Source organism: Nicotiana tabacum, chromosome 19, assembly GCF_000715075.1.
Source record: "Nicotiana tabacum cultivar K326 chromosome 19, ASM71507v2, whole genome shotgun sequence".
In the NCBI taxonomy this organism is placed as follows: domain Eukaryota; kingdom Viridiplantae; phylum Streptophyta; class Magnoliopsida; order Solanales; family Solanaceae; genus Nicotiana; species Nicotiana tabacum.
In genome coordinates this window covers 97,759,257-97,783,845 of record NC_134098.1, presented here as the reverse complement: position 1 = coordinate 97,783,845, position 24,589 = coordinate 97,759,257, and the positions used below count along the sequence as shown (strand labels likewise).

The 24,589-nt window shown below is 35.6% G+C and overlaps 3 protein-coding genes across 4 annotated transcripts; 2 read left to right on the top strand and 1 right to left on the bottom strand.

The window, feature by feature from the left end:
• Positions 1 to 4,931: 4,931 nt before the first annotated feature.
• LOC107770138 (protein NRT1/ PTR FAMILY 7.2-like) lies at positions 4,932 to 10,229 on the top strand. The gene is made up of 5 exons (XM_016589406.2): positions 4,932 to 5,216; positions 7,368 to 7,482; positions 8,189 to 8,406; positions 8,519 to 9,078; positions 9,174 to 10,229. Exons 1-5 carry the CDS (start codon positions 5,154 to 5,156, stop codon positions 10,039 to 10,041), a joined length of 1,824 nt encoding a protein of 607 aa, XP_016444892.1. The 5' UTR covers positions 4,932 to 5,153; the 3' UTR covers positions 10,042 to 10,229.
• A 1,123-nt stretch (positions 10,230 to 11,352) lies between these two features.
• Positions 11,353 to 18,874, bottom strand: LOC107770139 (arginase 1, mitochondrial). Of its 2 annotated transcripts, none has more exons than XM_016589408.2 (7): positions 18,522 to 18,874; positions 16,718 to 16,878; positions 15,834 to 15,993; positions 13,516 to 13,649; positions 12,504 to 12,713; positions 12,198 to 12,308; positions 11,353 to 11,919 (listed from the first exon to the last, which is right to left on the bottom strand). In XM_016589408.2, the coding sequence occupies exons 2-7, from the start codon at positions 16,856 to 16,858 to the stop codon at positions 11,659 to 11,661; spliced, it is 1,017 nt and encodes a 338-aa protein (XP_016444894.2). In that variant the 5' UTR covers positions 16,859 to 16,878; positions 18,522 to 18,874; the 3' UTR covers positions 11,353 to 11,658. The 2 variants fall into 2 exon arrangements, with proteins under 2 accessions (XP_016444894.2, XP_016444893.2); XM_016589407.2 differs by having other exon boundaries at positions 16,718 to 16,887; positions 18,522 to 18,872.
• A 1,303-nt stretch (positions 18,875 to 20,177) lies between these two features.
• On the top strand, positions 20,178 to 24,231 carry LOC107770140 (uncharacterized). The gene is made up of 3 exons (XM_016589410.2): positions 20,178 to 21,856; positions 22,670 to 22,859; positions 23,805 to 24,231. The coding sequence occupies exons 1-3, from the start codon at positions 20,288 to 20,290 to the stop codon at positions 23,930 to 23,932; spliced, it is 1,887 nt and encodes a 628-aa protein (XP_016444896.1). The 5' UTR covers positions 20,178 to 20,287; the 3' UTR covers positions 23,933 to 24,231.
• The last annotated feature ends 358 nt before the right edge of the window (positions 24,232 to 24,589 follow it).

The following is a 24,589-nucleotide window of genomic DNA, read 5'->3' as shown; positions in this document are numbered from 1 at the left end:
TGTTCCATAGACGATATAGTCGAACTATCAATCGCCTCGCCTTGGGCGGAAGTCTCTATACCTTGCAATCCAGCCCTGTAGCGCCGAAATGATTTATCTGGAAGGCCGTATGCTATCCCCTTTTTAGGACCACTTACAACATCCAACCATATCCTCTGCGCTTCTTTGTCTGAAATGGGCGATCGCTCGCCTTGCTCATTGAGATAAGTTGAGAGCGCTTGAGAATATAAATCTATATAAGTTGAGAGAGCTTGAAAAAACTAACATGCTAGTCGTCTTCGTCGACGTATCCTTCCTCGTCTGAAAATCCTTCCTCTTCACTTATTTCATTTTCATTAGGTGATTCTTCATGCTCATTTTCTATGATTGTTATTTCTTCCATATCTACATAAAGAACGAATAAATTACATGTTATATTGATCATAATTCAAATTAATTTATAGAATTAAGTTGCATAATAAATTATAATTTGTTAGCACACTCAATTAATCAGGACTTTGTGCAATATTAAGCCATATGTTTCGACATGATATATATATAAATAATTTCCCTTTCTCAATAACCACATTTAACCATTCTACTCTTTTGTATTTCATATAATACATGTAAGAATTCACTACATATTTTGAAACATATGAAAGCATGTTTAATCAAACATATGAAAGCATGTTTCCTTGGACAAGGAGAAGCAATTTTGCACAGTTTGTTTTGTTTAGGCAGTAAATAAAAACAAGCTTAAAGCAGTTCCAGACTTCCAACAAGTGTTTAGTTACTAAATTCTTCAACTGAATGATTTTATTCACATCTCAGAAGCTAACAAGTGTCCTGTTTCTTGTTTATTTTACTTAGATACTGCTCTTGCGCAGCTTAATAATGATAAGAAGTCTGCATTTATCAAGGCATGAGAAGAGAATGAAAATAGCAGAGTGGATAACAAGTAGGATTTCTAACTTCCTATATATGTTGTCAATTGTTAGTTATCATACAAAAAACTAATACTCATCAAATTTTAATAGAAATTACTGAAACATATACTAGTCATTATTTTGTTATCAAATACACTGAGAGATTATCAGTTTTCCTCATCAAAAACAGAACTTTCTGAATATATGAGCTGCCAAACAATCTATTTTTCACATAAATCAACCCAAACAAAATTACAAAAAAATAAATACCCATCAAATATTTCAAAAATACACTATCACGTTCAAACATCTATATCATGTTCTCTATGCTCAAACACCTTGACAATTAATTGATATTATATTAGCTGGGATAGCAAAAATTTCAACGAAAATTAAGATGCTGATTCAAAACCCCCAACTGGTCAATGCAACAAGAAATTTTAAGGCATGAAAAAAGGAAGTTCAGAAACAAGAAATTCAGCTAAAATTTCAATAAAGACACTTACTTTAGGAGTAGAATAGTCAAGTTTTGGGTTGAATCCTAACTGTGACTCAATATCAGCGTGGCGGCGGTGGGCGAAGGGAGTCAAATCCGGCGAGGGTGGTCTGAGGAACCTTTTAAAAATAGCCATAATAAGGAACATAAAGATGAGAATAGCAGTGGCAACAAAACCGAAAGAAACAACATTCACAGCACTCACCCAAAAATGACCTCAACCACCCCCAAAAAGAAAACTTACCAGAGATGGAGAGGAGTCTGAGTGCCGACGATGGCCGCTTGGATTGCCGACGACAATGGCCCCTTGGGTTGAGTGTCGACGACGCCGGTGAAGCGGGGATTTGCTGAGAAAGAGAAAGAGAAAGGTGAAAGAGAAAGAGAAAGAAGTGAGGCAGAGAAAGAGAAAAGAGTAAAAAAAGTTAGGGCTTTTGCTGAGAAAGGCGTGTTTATTGATAGAAAAAAAAACATCTAGATAATGACCCATAATTTTGGTGAGAAAGACGTGTTTATTTAGAATCTACCATGTAATAATATAAACCAAAATTGATGATACAAGCTAATTAATTATTAATATTAATTAACGATGCAACTAATATATTTCTACTTACTTTAGTCATCAATTTAAGATAATTAAATAATCACTAAGATTTTTCACGTATACCATTAATAAACTTCTACTTAGTGTATAATTAACAATGTATAGGCTAGTAAATCACTAACATTAGTTAAGGACTTATCCTTAGTGCGTACACTTCTACTTAGTATAATTATCAATATCTATAAACTAATTATAACTATTACACTTTTATACTTAATGTAATTATCAATTAATTGCATAATATATATATATATAAGCTATATTCGATATAACATTAGTTATATTTCGGATTTTATAAGTTTCGCCGGATTCCGAGAGTGGGCCCCACGGGTGATTTTTGAACTAATTTCGGATTTTATCGAAAGATGTAATATTTTCTTATGAAATTGATTCCTATAATTTTATTTGACTGTATCGAATTAATTATGACTAGATACGAGTCGATCGGAGTCGGAAAATCGAGGAAAAGGCATACTACTTGGTTAAATTGGAGCAAGTCGAGGTAAGTGACTTGTCTAACCTTGTGTGGGAGAAATTTCCCCTAGGATTGGTATTGAAGTGATAAATTGTAATGTGTTGAAAGTTGTGTACATGAGGTGACGAGTGTGTACACGGGCTAAATGTGAAACATTATGTTTTTAAATTGTGTAGATCATTGTTGCGCATTAATGAAACTATTTTATTCTGATATATTCTTCATCATTGATTTAATGTTTTAAAGTTGCTTGACTTTTTCCTGCTAATTGTTTTACCTGTTTAGTTGAAACTTGGTTTCTTTTATTCTGTGCATTATTTGAAGTTGATTTTCTTTAAATTAAATATTATTAATATGAAGTATTTGACATTTTTAAATTTGGTATTGAAGCAACACATTAAATATTTTAAAATATTATTTTGCTGAATTATTTATTCCTGAATCTTTTTGTAAGATTTTCGTACTCATTGTGATGGAGCCGTGGGCTCTTTATTGTGGAAAAATATTATTGATGATTTATGTTGGCATGAGTCGTGAGCTCTTTTATTGTGGAAAAATATTATTGTTGAAGTATTTTGGCAAGTTAAATTATTTGAGCACTTGAGGTACAAATTGTGATATATTGTGATGTTGATACGCATGCGATGGTATAAGGTCTGGGTATTGAAACGCATGTGGTGAGATAAGGGTGGCTTGATACGCGTGGCTAGTAGGGGGAACTACTAGAAGTCATGCGGTGTGATAAGGATGGCTAAAACGCGGGATGCTATTTCGAAAAAAATGTTTTCTTTAAAATAAATTGTGAAGGCTCCCGCGGTGAGATAAGAGAATGAGATATTCTAAATTTATTTATGATTTGGGACTACGAGGCGGTACCTCGTGAGCGCCCTTGTTGATATTGATTTATGGTCATAGTTGCCTTTGATTAGTTGTTGTGATTTTCATAAAGTTGAAAGGAACTCTGTTTTGATTCCACGAGATATTATTTGCCATTATTTTTTTGTAATTAAATAGTGACATGCTACTTGATTCATTTCCATTGTAATTTTATTTTATTATATTGTTAAATATTTTACCATGCAATTATTATTTTTCAGTAGGGCCTGACCTGACCTCGTCACTACACTACCGAGGTTAGGCTTGGCACTTACTGGGTACCGCTGTGGTGTACTCATACTACGCTTCTGCACATCTTTTTGTGCAGATCCAGGTACTCCTTACTCCTTACAAGCCCCGACATCAATGAGTTACATGTACACGGAGGTTTCGAGGTATATCTGCCAGCGTCCGTAGACTCCGGAGTCCCCTTCTATCATTATTGTGTTGCTTCCTTATTTTCTTTAGACCTTGATATATATATATATAGAGACATTGAGGATAAATTCTTAGAAGCTTGTGACTTATTTCTACCGGGTTTTGGGAGTTGAAATTGTTTGAATTATAGTTTATTTATTTCAGATTTAAATTTTTATTTCGCATTGATAGGCTTACCTAGTCTTAGAGATTAGGTGTCATCACGACATCCTACGGAGGGAATTTGGGGTCGTGACAAAAGGTAAGAACATGAGAAACATTATAACTTTATGCTTAATAGTTAACTCTAGGCAAATCATAGCCTGAGCATTCTTTCGAGTATAAATACCTGCCCCAATGCCCGCACATTATCTCAAATATATATATAATATTATTTCAAACTCCAACAAAAATTAATTATTTCAAACTTTTCGACCGATTTCGGTCGGAAATTTGAAAATTTTTTAATAAATAATTATTTTTGTTCATTATATACACGTATGACCAAATATTTGACCAATTTCCGACCGAAATCGGTCGGAATTTTTATTTTTTTGCTGTCAGAAAATTTTTGTTGATTTTTGCGACCAAATACTCTTATTTCCGACCGATTTCGGTCGATTTTTTTTCTGACCGATTTCGGTCGGAAAGCTTTGGACGAAAATCACCTGATTTCTAGTAGTGAAACTAACACTAACTAATTCTGTACAACTAACATGCTAATGTACAACTCTATACTACATCTATTGTTTTCAACAAAATGCTTTCAACACTTTTGTGTAAAATATTCCAGGAATAGAAAGATATCAACAAAAAAATACAGTTTGGCAAGACGCGAAAGACTGAAAATAGCTGTCGCGGTAAAACAAATGAATTATTTCCTGAATTTTGGTTTTGGAAAAAGTTGATTAATACATATGTATCTAAAACTGATGTAATAAATGATGAAAGATGTGTAGGGACCAAAGACAATCTCCGAAAAACAGAAAAGATAGAGCAAAAAGGCTCCTTAGAAGGGATTTGCTGACCCAAGAAATTTACTTCAATTCTCTTTGACTGTTTTGTTAGCTATATTCCAAACTTGTCGGCCATAGTCTGCCATTCACTTTTCTTATGTCATTTATTTGCCTATAAAACCTCACTTCAAATTCCCAGACTTTCATGTTACTCGCAGGTTTTTGCACTTTTACTGAAATAGACATATACATAGGCATAGCCATTGCATGGTTCCCACGTAAGATAAAACATTCCCCTAACTCTTACCCACAAAACCCACATTAAGACACTTGCCTTTTCACTATAAATTGCTGGTTTTAGTGCTCATTTTCTCTTCATTATATTCTGCCTTCCTTCTTTTATTTTCCTTGAAAACGTCTTGGAGCCATGGACCCAAAACAGCAATCTGCTGTCAGAGATGAATCCTCAGTTCCCATGAATGAATCCGAGGTACATTTTCACCTCATCTTTTTATTTATTTAATTGTTTAGCTATATATGATCATCTTGTTTGTATTTTTGGACTGTGTTGTATAGGATTCCTTTGGTTTTTCTTGTTCTATTATGGTTCTTTAGGAAACAGCATTTGCGATCCAACTATGGATTCGCGAATTCGACGGCTTTCAGTACCTTGATGTCCAACTCTATGTGTATCATCTGTCCGAAAAATTAAACACGTATAGAACGAGTTAGATATACATTTCATAATTCATTCTTTCGGCTCAAAATTCACGTCGTCTAAATTATGAATCAGCATTTAACAAACATAAGATTTCTGTATATACACCATTGTAGTTGATTAATTTGATTGATTTGATATGAAAAAAGTAACAGAACAAAGAAATCAGCCGAAAGGTTTGGCTATGATACAGCCAGCTGGGAGCTGAATGCTTTGTGTGATAATTATATCTGATTGTTTAACATGAAAAATGGTAATCATCGTCCATCATTGTATTGTCACTTGTTTATCTGACCAAAAAGGATACAGCCATTAATTAACTTATATATGTATCTAAGCCGCCTAATTAATCAAATAAACGAAGAAAAGAAAATTAAAAGGCATGCTTAACTTCACTAAAAAGTGACTTTAACTTTTCCTTTTTTTTTTTCCCTTAAACAAAAACTCGCTATTTGTATTAATGCATGCTTTCTTCTCGTGCATCATGCAAATGAAAACCTTCAAAAAGGTAATAATGGATTTCACCTACTTTTAGTTTTTACTCAATCTCTCTAGTGATCATTATTATAAGTTCATTGTTTCTCTTTCACTCTTTAAATAAATAAAAAAGTCTGAACTATAAATATTTTTAAAAGTATTGATTTTACATTTGCTAATTAATATATACAAATACAGTAGTACAGTAGTTTTTTGCTGGAGAACACACCGAAAGGCAATTTCACCAAATCTTTTCATGCATACACTTTGTGTGGTATTATGTTTCGTTTTGTTAGCTTCTAATTCACAACTAATTATTTTGTTTTAGTTGCTATTTTCTCAATACTCCTTTTTTTCAATCTCAAATCTATAAAATTCTGGTCCTTCCCAATTATTTAGGACGTAAATCACCTTAAATTCCTTTTGCTATTTATAAGTAATGGCATTTTTTTTGGTTCTTTCCATTTTTTGTATTCGATCAACAAAATATAAATTATATACGTCTTTTTTGTGTGTGTGGACAATATAGGAGGTTGTGGGTAGAGAAAGAGTATGATTTGGTGAAAAATGGACCTTGCACCTCTCTCTACACTTCCAAGAAATGTGAGCTTTGATAGTCAGTTGAATTCAATACTCCCTCGTGTCCACAATAAGTGACTATTTTATCTTTGACACACACATTAAAGAAATACGAACTCTTAGAGACTAAATTAATCTTAATTAATTGTTACTTTGACACATTGGAATATGTAAATAAGGGCAAATTTTGAAAAAATAAAATTAATTCTTTCTTGATTATGTAAATGGACACTTATGTTAAACCAAAATAAAAAGGTAAAATTGTCCTATATTGTGGACCGGAGGGGTACCAGATTAGCTTTTTTCTCCGTCAGATTGATTATCCAATTTGACCACAAACTTTTTGTTAAAACAGAAAAAGACATAATCTAGACTCTAGAGTAAAGATTTGCATTTTGATTCCGCTCATAACTAAATTTTCTTTTGGAAAAAGAAACTAAATGCTAATAGCCATCTTAGCGTTATGTACTTTGTCAACTTTTATTTGGATTTCATGATCACCTCAGATTTATTGTGTCTACATCCAAATCTGACATAATCCTAAAAAAGTTACTCCTCTTTTTGACTCAACTTTTCAAAAACCTTTTACTAGAATTTGAAGCGATGAAAAAGAATTATCCCCTCTTTATGGTCCCACACGATATTCTAATTTATTCTTATCAAAACAATTATAGGTAAGTCAAAGTTAATCTAATTGCCAAAAGGAAATCTTATACAACATTTTGTTTGTCTTCGTTTTTTTTTTTTAAGTGGGGTGGGGGAGAAAAAAAGGAAGCATGCTATATATTACTATATATGAAACCTCATCATATTTGATGAAAGGATATAATATTTGAAATGCAATATCTTTTTATGTATGGCCAACAGGAAGGGAAAAAGAGACTTTTGGATTGTTGTACAAAAGATGGATCAACAGACAGGCATGGGAAACCAGCAATCAAGGCAAAAACTGGTGGATGGAAAACTGGAGCTCTTTTATTAGGTCTACTAATTATACTCTTATTAGCATAGTTCCCCCCTGCCACAACATTTTCTATTTAAGCACTTATGATAATAATTTCAATACTCAGGACACAGAGAATGAAAGTAATAGTTTTGTATATATAAAAAGATGAGATAAAGTAATTAACGACTAATTAGATCAAGCCATTCGAAGAGAGTAGTCAGTAGTTTAACCCATAAAAATAGGGGAAGAAATTTTAAGACAGTTGAGATTAAAATAAAAATCTATTCCATTCAAGAAAAGATCGAACCATATGCATGGCCATTGTTTCTAGAAAAGCTTAAATACACGGAAAATGTAAAGAATTTTTACACTATCAATAGTGTAATTTAACATGTTCTGCCGGGTTATTTACTTTATTTATTAGGTTACCAAAATCATATTTGTCGTAAACAGTTACATGTTATGCCATTCATTAAGCTTAATCTGACTCTTTAGAGAAGGGAAGAGAAAGGGTTTCACCCTTGGGTTCAGAATATACATCTACAAGAAGAAAGAAAATGAGGAGTTGGTTTGGTGATGTCAAAATATACAAACAGAACTAAGAAGTAGAAAAACAATACGAACTCATAATTTCCAAGTTTAAAACATACATTTACAAAGTGCATAATATATAAGCTGAAAATCTATGAATTATACTTCTTTTACGATAATATAGTAGCTATCTGTTCTTTCCTTGATGCAGTCAGTGAAGGATTGGCTGCAGTTGCATTTACTGGAGTGGAAGTGAACATGGTTCTTTTCTCAAAGACTGTCTTAAGGCAGTCAAATGCTGAAGCAGCAAACATGTTCAGCAAATGGATGGGAACTCTTTATATTTTCTCTTTACTTGGAGCTTTTCTAAGTGATTCCTACTTTGGAAGATACCTCACTTGCATTGTTTTTCTAGCTGTTATGAATGTTGTAAGTTATATTTTTTCTCATACCCCCTTTGGCCCCACAATTCATTTTTAAATAATTGACGTTTCTGAAATGTGAGGATTCATATAGTAGATTCCAATTTGCTTTTTTGCAGGGTTTAGTGGTATTGTCTCTGTTAACTCAAGCATTTATGCTTGAACCTGAAGGTTGTGGCAAGTTGGGAGAGCTATGTAAGCCTCAATCACAAGTCGAGGTTGCCATGTTCTATTTATCGATATACTTACTAGCTCTTGGGAGTGGCTCTATAGAACCAGCACTTGCCACACTAGGAGCTGATCAATTTGATGAAGAGGATCCAGAAGAAAGTTGTTCCAAGACGAAATTCTTTAGCTACTTCTATGTTGCTCTCAACCTTGGATCATTGGTTGCAGAGACACTTCTGGTTTATATGGAAAACATGGGAAGATGGGTACTTTCCTTTTGGATATCTACAGCTTGTGGCTTTGTTGCCTTGCTCTCAATCATTAGCGGTGCCCCTAGGTACCGCCATATTAGACCTTGTTGCAACCCCATCTCCAGGTTCTCTCAGGTAATCATCGCTTCTATTAGGAAAATAAAGCTTACTGTTCCTTCACATGGAGAGGGGTTGTATGAAGCGCGAAGCAGAAATGAAAAAGACAGCACCAGAAGAATCTCTCATACAGATGACTTCAAGTAAGCTTAGCTTACCCTGTTTTAGGATCTTATAATGCTGATTAATTTCATCAACTCAAACATATGACGCGTTCCTTTAACTTGTATGAGAATAGGTTTCTTGATCGAGCTGCAGTTGTAACCCCATCAGACATGCTAATATTACCTGATAAAAGTGAAACTCATAACCAATGGAGGCTCTGTACTGTGACACAAGTTGAAGAAGTGAAATGTGTGCTAAGGCTACTTCCAATATGGTTCTGTACAATCTTGGCATCCATTGTCTTTGTGCAAGTGCTTTCTCTCTTCGTCGAGCAAGGATCTGCAATGAACACAAGCACAATGATCTCGGGGTTTCACATTCCACCAGCAAGCATGACATCATTTGACATCATAAGCACATCCTCCTTCATCATTTGCTATGAGAAGATCATAATTCCTTTGTATGTGAAACTAACCAAAAGTAAGCCAAAGCTTCCGAGTGAGCTGCAAAGGATAGGGATTGGACTTGTCATTTCAACAGTAGCTATGGTGATTGCAGGCTTGGTTGAGCAACACAGACTAAGGTTTGCTAATGAAGGAGGGGAAGAGACAAGTTCTTTGAGTATTTTCTGGCAAACTCCACAATATGTGCTTGTCGGAGTAGGGGAAGCATTCATCTATGTTGCTCAGTGGGAATTCTTTGCATCACAAATTCCCGATAATCTGAAGAGCATGGGGCTTGGGTTGTCCATGTCTTCCTCAGCACTAGGTAGCTACTTGTGCAGCATTATATTAAGTGTGGTAATAAAGATCACAACAAGGCATGGAAAGCCAGGTTGGATACCTGCAAATTTAAACGACGGGCACTTGGATAGGTTTTTCTTCCTTTCAGCTGCTTTGACTGCACTAGATCTTGTACTATTTATTGTGTGCGCTAAAAGGTACAAGTCTATAGCACTAGAAAAAAGAGAGATAGGACAGGAGATGGAAGCTACAGCTTGAACTAATGAAAATTGTAACAACTCCACAACAATTGTTCTATTGTTTAGGAAGAAACACAAAATGAAGTAGAGCATTATGGAGCCTTACTCAAGAGGAAAGAAGAAAATTTAAATAGAAACCAAAAGAAAGCATGCTTAATTAGATACTGAATGTGTTGTGTTTTATGACAATCTTGGTATTGACAAAAACCTCCTTGCAATCTTGATTTTGTTGTAATGCTTCATATATAGAATCATGTTAATGATAGAACAGGCATGTTTTCATGTTTTGGTAGAGTCCACTCTCCACTCATAGTAACAAGACTTAAAATCTTTTGAACATTGTAACAGGCACTCATTCTACTGACCTCCAGTTGCAGGTCTTTAGCAATAGTTTTGTATATCGCTGCCATACCTATGTCACGTTAATGAGTTTCATAAAGCTATTTTAGGGACTGCAGTTTTCCTTCATAAATGTCTGCTTGTGGTTACATAGTTAACTGAAGAGCATTTAGATTTGGCAATATTCAGACTAAGCTATAACACATATTACTGCGTCAACCAGTTAAATAAATCGCCATAAAAGAAAATGTTATAAAGAATGAAAACTGGGACTCCCTAGGAGCAATGCAGCCTCTATCTGCCTCGTGCACACTTTACATCTTGAATTATTTGGACCTGTAGCCCCCAAACATTGTGTTTGAAGTTCTCTTTACATCTAAAAATATTTTTCTCCTAAAATTATTAAACTGGGTGGCTTAAAATATTAGGATGTATATACAATTTTATAAAAAGGACAGTCCGGTGCACTGAGCTCCCCCTATGCCCGCGGCCGGGGAAGGGTCGTACCACAAGGGTCTATTGTACGCAACCTTATGCAAGAGGCTGTTTCCACGGCTCGAACCCGTGATCTTCTGGTCACATGGCAGCAACGTTACCAGTTACGCCAAGGCTCCCCTTCGTATATACAATTTTATGCCTAGATAATAAAATCAATTCTTGTACAATGTATTGCTATTGAATTATTCAACGTTTAATGCATTTTCTCTAATTTTTTTAAAAAATTTAATCTGTTTTTATTTCATTTTTTATTTTTAGAATTATCAGATAAAAAATCATGGGACATGCTTCCGGGCTATGGCTCGCCCCATTGGTAAACACTTTGTTCTACACCACAAAAGATTAATAAACATCCGTACACAACAAGATTTGCATTACTTTCTCTTATTCTATAAGTGAGAGTTTAGCAGTTCTCCGTCAACATGTCTGTTTCACTACAAGGTTATTTCCGAAATTTCATACTTTATCTGCTTGGGCCTAGTACCAGTTATAAGTAGGAGCAGCGAAGAAAGCTTATTTTGGGAGGTGAGTTTACAGATATCCCAATCAATGACATGAATTAATTATCATTGTCTAATTTGATCTTGCAATGAAAAACTGAGCATCTACTAGGCCTACCTGATACTTCCATTTTAAGTTCTAATATGCTTTCAGTGCTACGATAAGGTGGATAAACACTTGCTTTGGTGCTTATCCTCTATTAAACTTCCCAGTAAAAATGAGTATCAATCTAGTGCCAGCGGTCTATATAGGATGCACAGTACTGCGTCCTTCATAAATTTAGAATAGCCTGTGCAGATCACTTGGATATCTTGGCAGTAAGTTCTCTTACCAGCTTCGCAGCAACCATCGCAGTCATGCCATCAACAGTATCACGCTGTGGGTTGAACTCAACAACATCAGCACCAACAACATCCGCTTGAAGGTTATGCAGTATGTTTAGAACATCACGGAAAGAGAGACCGCCTGGTTCTATATGAGATACTCCAGGAGCAAATGCTGGATCCATACAGTCAATATCCACTGAGATATACACGCCCTTCACACCTTCACCAAGTTTCTGAATGTACAAAAAAAAATTATAAATGTAGAAATGATGCACTGCCAGTGTACAGACATTGGAAGTTTAGTATTGCTACATTTGACATGAAATCAAAGGAGATAATGACTTATAGTAGGAAATACAGAGAATCAGAGAGAAGTATATGATAATATACATCTGAAATAGACTCAGCACATTTGAGACTTTTGAAGTGATGAACACGTTTGCAAGATATAATTCAGGGAGAAAAAACAAGAGGGGAAGGGAAAGGAAAGAGGTGGTAAAGAAAGACAGACCAGATTCTCCAAAAACTGGCGGTCTCTGGAAAAAGTCCGCATTTCATATTGCTCCACGCCAAACCTTTTCCCTTGTTCACGACCTTCTTTGGTAATTGATCTAATTCCCACCTACAAACAAGATCAAGGGTTTTGTTAAACAATTTCTAATGTTTATGCTAGCGAGAGTAGGCAACTTGTAAACCCAAAGAGTACATCATTGAACAGCTAATCCTATTGCAGGAGAGATCGCTTTACATAGGAATGCAAGAAATGTAGTACAAAGTCATACATGCTTAGTTGGTCTATAGGGAAAGCTTAGATTACTTGCAAAAGCCGTCGAGCGTAACCACCCTCCATAATTCGTGCAAAGCTTGATGCATGTGAATATTTGTTTCCTTCAAAGGAATGGTAAATATCAGGATGAGCATCAAGGTGAAGGATATCAATAGGTCCTCCAAGCTTTTCAGACACAGCTCTTACAACAGGATAGGATATGGAGTGATCACCCCCTAACACCAAGGGGCGCAATGGATCCTGAAAAGTCAATACGAGAATTGAATTAACAAATTATTAAGTACGGGGAAAAGAAGAGAAAGAAACTGAAGCATATAAACCGTTGCCTAATAAGAACTACTTTGAGTAGAGTTCATAATTGTAGAGAATTGTTTATCCCGACATCAAAGTATATTAACATTCCATTCAGAAGCAAGGAAATCATACAACAAAAGTGAGTTTTGATGCTTCATTGGATAACAGCTGGGAAAAACTGATTTCTTTCATTCAACTGAAGATCTTTTTCTTTTGTTCACTTTGAGGTGAAAATTTTGGCAAGGACTATTGTGGCAGTGCAGAGAAAGCAACAATATTTTGATGCCCATATAGTCATCAGTAAACTGTCTCAAGCAGGTCCTTCCAGCTCTAAAAATCATATTATGGATAAAAGATCCATGAGAACGGCATATGACGTCATGAAGAGAACTCTCCTTTTCCCTTTTTAACTTCTCCTAGACATGAATGAAGGTGAGAGCTCACATTGGTAACTTTAAATAATATAAGCATAGAAAAGATAAAGTTAAAGCTAAAATTTTAGAATGGAGCAGGTAGGACTCAGACATAAGAAAAAGAAATAAAAAATTATATATCCTTTTTTTTTCCTGGTTTTGGGAGGGAGGGGGTTTCGGAAGTTTGATATGACGTTATAAAACAGATTTAGTAATTTCTCTAACTTGAATGGCTCCCACCGTTCTAGCAAGGCCTATGATTTTAGTATCCATCCCTTGCAGAAAAAGGACTCCAAATACTTTCTCAGAAGTTATTTACATAAAAGATGGTTTACCTCCTCCATCACTAGCTTGACAGATTCACTTATGATACTCATCAACCTATCATCATCAACGCCACTATCTCGTAACTCTTGAACTGGCACATCACCAACATCGGTCAAGATGCGTGGATCATTTAATTCTTTTCCTGCGTAATAGAAATAACTTGTTTAGATTTCAAACTTCGAATATCAGTTAGCTAAAAGGAATGTCAACATGTATGGTGAAAATTGCCGATAATAACATTCAGGAGGTTTAGCAAATTAGACTGAGTGCCTGGCTGTTCAAGCAATCAGACAGCATTTTTTGGTGCTACTTTATAGTGAGACTTCCTAGTGATAATTGAATATCATGTTATCTAGAAGGATCCGTCAAATAGAGAAAATCTTCCAAACAACATTGATCAGTTGCTAAAAAGCTGATCAGTAGATGCAAGAGATGAATAGGAGAACAAGGAAGACCGAATTACTCTAGATCAAGCGGTCATCCTAGAAAAAGGGAACATGAAATAGTGATTGATTAACCCTTCAGATTATGAGCAAAATCCGGAAGAGCGACCATAAGCTTCAAGCCACACATGGTTAAAACAATTTAGAACATCAAGTTTCTTCATTAAGATTCAATTAATTTATTTTTATTTTTCTCTCTTGGTGTCAACCAATAATCTTTGAAACTTCATTACGGTGCATTTGCCGAAAAAATAGCTCAATCTAGGCTACTAAGCTTTACAAAAATGTAATATAGTATTGTAACCAGCAAAACAACACTTCTCTTAATCATAGAACATCAAAGCACCAGCAGCAAAGCGTCAGATATCCAAAATTAAAGTTAGCACCATGACATCGAATTTCTACAACAATGAACTAAATACGTAACTTCTACCTAGCAGCTTAAGGTTTTCGATGAGACGATTAGCACACTTTAATATTTATCAGCATACATGGGTCTTGAATTTGAGTCTCACTATTGACCATCACAAAAATACTTACGTGCGTGGCACAATGAAAATTAAGCCCGCCCATGATGAGACTGCAATCTAAAATAAATAAATAGAAAATGTCCATTTCTAACAGTTTAAGAGGTGTTTGGCTAAGCTTATAAGCTGGTCAAACTGGCTTATAATCATCTTTTGGCTTATCTACGCGTTTGGTAAACACTCAAAGTGCTTATGAGCTAAAAGCAGCCATAAGTCATAAGTTGGTCACCCCCAACTTATGATTTTTCAGCTTATAAGCACTTTTAGTTTGACCTAGGCTTTTACTAGTTTATCCTTAGTAATATTTTTTAATTCACAAAATATTTTTCCCAAAATAAATTTTCTAACTTCCTCTTCATTCCATATTTGTTGTTCATCCTTTTCATTACAAGAAACTTTTTAATTCATAATCTTTTGTAAAGTTTTTAAGGATATTTTTGTCATTTTATTAAAAGAACAGCTTATCAGCACTTTTCTACCAAACACATCAACTGCTTATTATCAGTTTTAGCACGTCTATCCAAACGCGTAAATACTTTTTTAAAAAATCAGTTTCAGCACTTCAAACTTATCAGCTATTTACAATCAGCCAATCCAAACGGGCTCTAAATCAGTCGATGAGCCAGTTCACACACTTCAACAAGACCTACAACAGAGGAGGCCAAAACACCGAGGTATCTGGCAAATGAACCAAATGGACATGTGCAGCAGCTCGAACGGGAGATAGAACAGCTACTAGTAAATGCAGAGAAAAAGGTCTACGAAGTGAATGATTCTGACCACTTATCTAATAATATAATTGAAAGCTGCGCTTTGCGTCAAGATAAAATCTTGGATAAAGGGGCTAGTTTGGCTGGTGTAACCACTACTGAACTAAGGTTTTAGGTTCAAACACCTACATCTTCTTTACAATTTTCGAACCCCCCCCCCCCCCCTTCTTTCCCCTCACTATTAAATTAAACAATTCCAGAGTAATGAATTCTTCCTTACACAACATGATGAAAGTGATTATTGACTTTCCAGACTTCTGTACGGTAATTTACATGGAAATGCAGATGGTTCTGCAAAAAATACGCATTGCACTCTTTAGTCACTACAAATAGATTTCAAGAATGACGTGAGAAGAATCCGGGGGGGGGGGGGTTAAGAAAGATGGCTTTCACCATGTATATCAAAATCTCAACTGGAACTAGATCTGATATGGAATAGAATGAGTATAAAGCTTAACCCAATATTTATTGAATATAGGATTGTGATTGATACTCCCCAAAGAAATTATTGTCGTTTGAACCTCATCTCGCACGAAGTAAATGATGTGAAGAATAATCGTTTTAACAGGTAGATAACTTGATTTACCTTCCTCGGTCGTGGAGTTAGTGCTGCCACACCAAATAGCCTCTCGTATACGAGGAGGAGCGAATGCTGGCCCTTGGAGAAATGAAGAGTTATGTCCCAACGGAACTCCAAGAAGAGACGTTGAAGCCACAGCACCTCCGAGAGCACGAATAAGCTCTCCCTATAAGAATAACTTAAAAAGATCAGGAAGGGAATAAGGTCACTCATTCACGTCAATGGTCTTAAAGAAAAATAACTCATTCGTCAAAGCAGAACCAACTTGTAAGTCAGTGCGAATGGGAGAGCTTGTAAGACAATGCAACAGAAGTAGCTGCTAGCTTCTTTCTCTCCTTCTCCCCTGGTACCCCCATGTTCTATACTATTAACCATGATAAAGAAATTGACCATTATCATATTAGGATACACCTACCACTTTCCCATTACATTTGTATGACTAGATTAAGTGATGATGTAGGGATACAGATCAAGCAGAACGTTAACACTGTTTTTAAAATGGCAAACAATTGCCTGTAATAAAGCAAAAAATACAAAACTTAGAAACATCTCTGCTGCTGGCGAAATGTTTAGTCATGCATTTCAATTCCAGTCATACAAAACTTTTTTCTAATGATGATTATCATATGTAAAACTACTTTACATGAGAACTCAATACTGAATCTACAATCACCCACACCATTAAGAACCACCAAGATAAACCAAAGAAAGCTTTTGCATGGGTGCTGTTAGGCCATTAGTTCAAAACCCTTTTACAAAAGGTTCTACTCATAATTAGTACTTGCACAATTAGCTTGCTGTAGCCAAATACAAAAATAAGCAATACTAATGCATATCATTTCATCATATTTGCCCCACTATAAATTACATTCTTCCACATCCTACATTACCTTAAGCTTTGCTCTTTCACGAATAAGTGTAAGAGATGCTTCTATAACACGATTCTGTCCTTTTTCTACTAATTCTTTTGGAACATTCGCCGCGTTCAATTTCTGCATATAGTGGATTCCCATCCTTCCTGCACACTTCATATTTGCTAATTCTGGTTATCCTGCAAAGTCTGGTCAACATAAAAAAAACAAAAGGACATACAACTTAATACAAAAATCTAGAGCTGCTAAACAGACAAGAACAAGGCAACATAGAGAGGAACTAACAAGGTATGAAGTGACGCAACAAAATTCACCAGATATATTATATGACCTATCTTCAACGGTTGGTCATGTTTATGAACAAACATCAACCACCAAATTGCTATGTTTCTCCTATTTAAATCCCCAAAAGAAGAGAGGGCACTTAAAAAGACCCTCCACAAGTCTGTTAAGATTTCAAGCCAACCATGGTCTATCTACAGGAATAAGTCTGCTTTTTCAAGAAGAGCTTTTCAATTTTGCAATTGTTTCTGGTAAAAGAGTCTGTCGTCAACCAAATTGTAAACATACAGAAGCAGTAGTATAGTTAAGCCATGTCCTCACCAACAACAACTACATCTCACCCCTCAGTCTCAAAAAAGCAGGGTTCGGCTACATGAATCCTTACTGACTATATGTCTCCAGCTACGCTCAACTCATGTCATCATGATATTGAATAAAAATAAAAGCATTTAATATACATAAATAATATTAAAAGTTCTCTAAATTTTTAAGGGCATAATAATATATAAATCTATGATGAGGTCAAAATACTCCTAGAAAAGAAATAGGTTCAAAATCAACTTACTAACAAGACTAAAACCTATTTCCAACTATTCCCCACTAGTAGATATATATTCTTTCATCAGATAGAGAAAAAATAAAAGGGAAGAAAAAACAATTAAGGAAGATTTTTTGCAGTAAACTTATAATAGCATGTTTGGCCAAATTTCTAAAATCTGATTATTTGAAAAGCGCTTTAGTGCTTTTCAAGTGAGAAGTAGTTTGTGTTTGGCTAAATAATTTGAAAATCACTTTTGAGCAACAATTAGTGTTTGGCCAAGCTTTTAAAAAGTGCTTCTAAGTGTATTTTTCTCAAAAGTGTTTTTCAAAAAAGTATTTTTGAAAAGAAGCTAATTTTTCTGCTTCTCCGAAAATGCTTCTCCTTCTTCTCAAAGCTTGGCCAAATACTTTAATTTTGACCAAAAAAAAACACTTTTTGACTAAAAAAAAGCACTTTTGGTCCAAAAACAAAATCTTGGCAAAACAGGCTATAAGTATGTCTGAGCAAAAAAAAATCAAACTTTTTTCTTGACCAGAGATCCTCCAAAATAGGAATTTTTTTACTCAAGCTAAATAGCCAAACCCATGCTCATATTCCCGTACAATTTCCAGTTCTTACCTATTGTTTTGTTAATCAACCAAAAATAAAGCAATTTTCTTTTACTCCCATTATTTTTTCCAAGGTTATCTTTCTGGGAAGAGCTAAACTTTCTCTGTAAACGGAAATAGTACAACCCAACAACAAACGTACATACTTATAGATGAACAATGTTTAAAGAAGCACCAAATTCAAGAACAAAAGCTTACTTCTTGAATGGTTGATATAGTAACAAAACGGCAAAGGTATCAAATTTGCAGATAACATGATTAAATAAACACATAATTCAAGACAGAAAAAGCTTAATTGTTGAAGGGTAAAAGATCAACATAGTAGTAAGAAGGAAAAGAATAAGGTTCTAAATAGGGTATGAAAAGGAACAAAGCAAGAAAGTTATCATACCTGCAAGAAACAGAGGCAAACACTGGATCAAAGAACCGAGAGCTGAGGTGAGTTGAATAGACCTAAGGAAGAAAGGGTTGTGGGAGCACCGAAGAGCGAAAGAGGAAGAGGAACATGCAGTCCTTTTTGTAGTCAGTGATATTTGCTTATTGCAGCAAATGGAGTGTGAAAAGTGGAGACTGCCAGTAATGTTAAAAATATTACTCCTGTAGTTATCCAACTAGATTAGCGCACATTGCACGTAATCACCAACTGCTAAACCCAATCCATCCCCCTCTCCTGAACCGGACCAACCTAATTAAATATTCTTGATAATTCCTCGTGCTTGCTTTTATATGTCGTGGAACGATCGGGTCTAATTTGTGACTAATTGTATATATATATATTAAGTTGACGGGTCGGATTGTGATTAATTATTTACTCTAAATTAATCCGCCTATGTTGATCCAATCATATTATGAGCTAACCATTAATCTTCCGTTATCGTTAATACTCGTTTAAGGGTGGTAGTCAGTAGATAGTGAATACTGAATTGGAAATGAATTCAGTTACCCAAAATTGGCAACTCTGACGACATCGGTTACTTTTTTGCAAAGAACGCCGAATTGTTAGCGGCCCGTTTCCCCTTGCATATCACACTCTTCTATGTGTCAGTCACTACCGCGGACGCCGCAATTGGGCGCCTGACAGCCACCTCATTGGCCAACCATACTCCACCTCAAATTTCTCTAACCGGGGCGGATTTACCTTAGGCGCGGTATCACGTAATACTACTTCGCCGGAAAATTTCACCAAATACACATATAAATAATATATAAAAAATAATAAATATCGTGTAATAATATATAATGATACCACTTGATTAATCTAGATTGTTTGGTCGCTGATTAAGTCGTTACAATTCTCGAGTTTCATTCTAGGTTCGAGCCCAAAACAAATGCATTATTGGCCTTTTAAATTTTACGTTCCCTTAGCATCTTTAAAAATGATTGATATGATTTAAATTATTTTTTTTGTAACGCCATTTTAAATTTATTTGTTTACTCTTTTAAATGTGATATCGCTTATAAAAAATGCATTATGGTGTACTTATGCAAGTTCTAGCTCCTAGTATACGACATTCGCTATCCTTTGAAAAAGTAAAGTTAAAATGATTATGAACTTAGGTTTCGCAACTTGTTTGGAACGGGAAATTAAACTTGTTTGATTTTAAAAATTAAACATTATTCGTAGTGTTTTGATTTCCAGACATAGGAAAGAATTCAGACTAAAAACAATGTTTTCATCAACATAATTATTTTTATCTTTGGCAGAGACGCTAAATATATTTGTACATTTACACCTTCATATATGTTAGTATACAGGATCACATAACCCAACCCAAAATTAAAGACCAATGCTGAAAAATGTCGATACACCAAGTCAGCATAAGAACTTCAAGAATTAAGAGCTAAAAACTGTCCATTTTTTTTTCAAGAGAAAAGGGAGGGAGCCGCTGCTGGGATTGTTGTTGCATGTCACCCATTGGGCCTAACCTCAGATCAATTGCAGGTACTCACAGCTGGATTGTTTACATGACCCGAGCCCAATGAAAGTAACCCGTTGACGCTCGGAGCAAGTCGATCTAATATGGGTCCATCAAACATGGAACATTCCGAAAACTTCAGGTACCAAACCAAACTTCTTCTCCAGAACATTACCCCCCCTTCCCAAAATATGGTTAATGACAGTTATAGAAATAGAAACAAAAATAAAACAGCAGAAAAATGCTTCTGCTTCATCACAAAATTCCTCTTCCCTTCCACCGTCAATCTCTCCTCTTCAACCCCAAAATCATCCCCAGAAAACTAATAATCCCAATTCACTCCATGTCCACTTCATCTTCACAAACAACTCATCAACAGTTGGACCAACAGCAAGAAGATGAAGAAAAACAAGCTTTATTATTAGCGCAAGTCTTGAAATACCACAAAGAAACGAAACACTCTTTCACAAACTACGCTCGTGGCCCTCGTGGTCTTGATTGGGCCAATCAGCCCAACCCTTTTCGCCGTTACGTTTCTTCTCCACTCATCCCTCTCTTACACTCTCCATTTCCGGATGAATCATCTCCTCTTTACTCCTCACTTTTCAAGACTCTCCCTTTTCCAAAACCCATTTCCCATTCCACAATTTCTCAGTTTTTTTATTATTCTTTAGCCTTATCTGCTTGGAAATCTACTGGGTTTTCAACTTGGTCCCTTCGGGTAAACCCTAGTAGTGGAAACCTTCATCCAACTGAAGCTTATATTATTTGTCCACCTGTTGAATCAGTGTCAGATAAAGGTTTTGTGGCCCATTATGCTCCAAAAGAGCATTCTTTGGAAATTAGAGCTCAATTTCAATCTGGGTTCTTCACAAGATTCTTCCCTGAAAATTCTTTCCTTATTGGATTATCATCTATTTTTTGGAGAGAAGCTTGGAAGTATGGTGAAAGGGCATTTAGGTATTGTAATCATGATGTAGGTCATGCTATTGCTGCTGTTTCAATGGCAGCAGCAGGGCTTGGATGGGATGCGAAGGTTCTAGATGGATTGGGTTATGAGGAGTTGGAGAAGTTAATGGGCCTTGAAATTTTTCCCAAGTTTAATATCCCGTCTCGGCCAGTGAAGGGGACAATGCCTGAGATCGAATTTGAACATCCGGATTGTGTTCTTTTGGTTATTCCTAGTGGTGTGAATGAATTTGAAGTGGATTATAAGGAGTTGAGTAATGGTATTTCGGAGCTTTCGGGTTTGGATTGGAATGGCAAGCCTAATGTGCTTAGTAAAGAGCATATTTGTTGGGATATCATATATAGAACAGCTGAAGCAGCGAAAAAGCCATTAACAATGTTTAATGGATCTGTAGTTGATCCATTTCAGAGAAGTGGAACAATCAGTGAAAGCTCTTATAAGGATTTAAGTTTAAGGGAATTGGTTAGAAAGCGTAGGAGCGCGGTTGATATGGATGGTTTTACCGAAATGGCAAACGACACATTTTATCAGATATTGTTGCATTGTATGCCTTCTGGTTCTTGTGACGGGGAGAAGCATGCTAGGCAATTGGCATTGCCATTTAGATCACTTGCTTGGGATAGTGAAGTCCATGCTGCTCTGTTTGTTCATAGGGTTGTTGGCTTGCCTAGTGGATTATATTTTTTGGTAAGGAATGAGAACCATTTGGATGATCTTAAGAAAGCTACTAGAGCTGAGTTCAAATGGGTGAAACCAGATGGTTGTCCTGATGATCTTCCTCTGTATGAGCTGGCAAGAGGCGACTGCAAGGAGCTTTCAAAACGATTGTCATGCCATCAGGTATATACTTCTGCTCTTTGATTTGATCATATTAGTGGGGCTGCTTTTGGATAAGTCATATTAGTTGGGATCAATTTGTCTTTAAAAGACAAATATAAGTGCTGGAATGAAACTGGTGCAAATGGATCAGAACAGATGTTGAGGATTCATAGAGCCGACCAATTTAGTTTTGTGTTGAAGATTAATTGTTGTTGTTACTTTGATATGATCATGCTTGCGCATAACTTATACTATGCCTATCAGAATGTTACTATTTCTGTGATCAGATACCTCCTGTACCAGAAGATATACTAACATAAATCTTTTTACTTCATATCCAGATTTTTCGTCCTCCATTTCTCTATTATCTTGTTGTTAATGAGTCTTTTCACATTTCAATTAGCAAACCAATTATGGTTCCTACAGTTTTTTGATGTTGTGGCGGAATTTTCAAAGGTTGTCAGTGTACAAACTCACAAAACATATGATTAGTTCTTACCATTGTAAAAGCATCTTGGTTGAGTAACATACAATCTTATTTCTTTTTTTTCCCCATTCATACTAAGTGAATCAACTCTATATATCTGATTATAAAATTTCGAATGAAGTGTTTCATTCTCCAACTGAAATTAAAGCTAAAGACAAGGGTGAAATAATCTTTTTGTTTTACTTAATATATCTTGATGTCAAATGTAGTTGATCTTTTACTAGTTTTTCTCTCTTTTTAATTGTCATACTATGTAGAATCATGATGCTAGGTGGACTTACAGTCAGATCAAGCCATTTGTTGCTTGTAGTGCTTCAAATGACCTCTTTGGGAAATTCTTTATGCAGGACATTGCTAGTGATGGCTGCTTCAGCTTGGGTATGATTGCTCATTTTGACCCCACTTTGCGCAACAAGGGTTCTTGGATGTACCCGCGGTTATTTTGGGAGACAGGAGTTCTGGGCCAAGTTTTGTATCTTGAAGCGCATGCAGTTGGCATCTCTGCAACTGGAATTGGCTGTTTCTTTGACGATCCCGGTATATCCTCTCTACCCACTCTCTTTATCTTTACATTGTAAATGTTTATTACTCACACTTGCCATGAGTCTCTTTCCTTGTTGAACCTCATTTAGGGAATAAAAATGTCCAAGCTGGACTCAATATTATCATTTTTAGAATTGTATTTTCCACTTAAGATATGTAAGATATTTTACTTACCAGTTCCTAGTCTTAAAAGACCAAAAGAGAACCTTGCATCCAAGGGTGTAGCCTAGAGGTCAATGAAGTGGCAGGAGAACCATGGGGTCTCAAGGTTCAAATCCCAGCGGGGTAAAAAAAAAACACTAGGTGATTTTTTCATCTGCCTAACCCTGGGTGGGCATAGTTACCCGGTACCTATCCTAGTAGGAGGTAGTTGGTATCAGGTGGATTGGTTGATGGGTGCGCAAGTTTTCCCCGACATCAGCATCATGAAAAAGAATGAACTGAAAGACAACCTCGAAAAATGTAAAAGAGAAAGTGGAGGGAAAAAGGCAAGAGGACAATGAGAAGTCTAATAGTAATATGAACTTGGTTATTGATTTAATGAAAGTAATATGAACTTGCGGAGTTAGCTTATTGTGATTCTTGATATTGTGAAAGTTGATGCATATTATTATCACCTTTTGTTTAAAGCACCTTATTTTTCCTTTGAAATCTGTCACATAGAAAACCTAATGTATGTGCTACCTCCAGAGAATAAAAAATCTAAGTAATCGTATTAGCAAAATGTGAACCTGAACATATGCATATATTTTCCTCTGGATCGTTGGTATTTGACATTTGTGAATGATCTAGTATGCCCCTTTTTGTCTTCCCCTTTCTTTTCCCAGATGATTAGTAAGTGGTGTCGTGTTATAGCTTATAACTGTATTTGACTAGAGATTAATTGGATGTTGTATTGCCACTAACCTATCACCCTTCCTTTTGCATGATCATTGGCAGTGCATGAAATTCTTGGGCTCAAAGGATCAGAGTTTCAGAGTCTCTATCATTTCACAGTTGGAGGTCCAGTTGTTGACAAGCGGATAATGAGTCTGCCAGCATACCCCGGCCCAAGCGTTGATGCCTGATCAGAATAATACCAAAGGTTGTTTGATTCATTATGTCCAATTTCACAAACATAACAAGCTATTACGCTGAATTTCACATGAATTGTGTAGCAAGAAGGTTTACTGCTCATATTTCTTCAGACAAAATATGGAGAAAATAAAAATTCCTGAAACCTAAAGGTGAAGAAAAATGAATGTCTTGATATACTAAACTATATAGTTAGGAGCCATAGTTGAACCTCTGTACACAAATTCCATCATTGTACAGAACCAACATTTTCCTCAATGGTGAGAACTTGCATTAAAGTTTTTCTCACTTATCTTCTATTCTCTTTCACGCATTTCAGCATCTCATTGTCAAGTCTCTGTGAATTGTGGACTATGCACGTATTGTTAAGTTTCTGTTTTAGACCTCTGTATTCTTGTCTTTCATTGAGAGCATCAATGAGTGCAGGAAGCAGGGGCGGTGGGAGAGTGTTACCTACGGGTTTGGACGAATCCATTAGCTTTTTGCTTATACATTGTATTTGTATTAGAAAATCTATTAAATATGTATAAATATTTAATTGCGAACCCAGTAACTAACAAGCTATGTGTTCGATTACAAATTCAGAATCCACAAACTTTAAATTCGGTCTCCACTAGTGGCTAGAAATTGTTTGAAAAACAAAAACGACT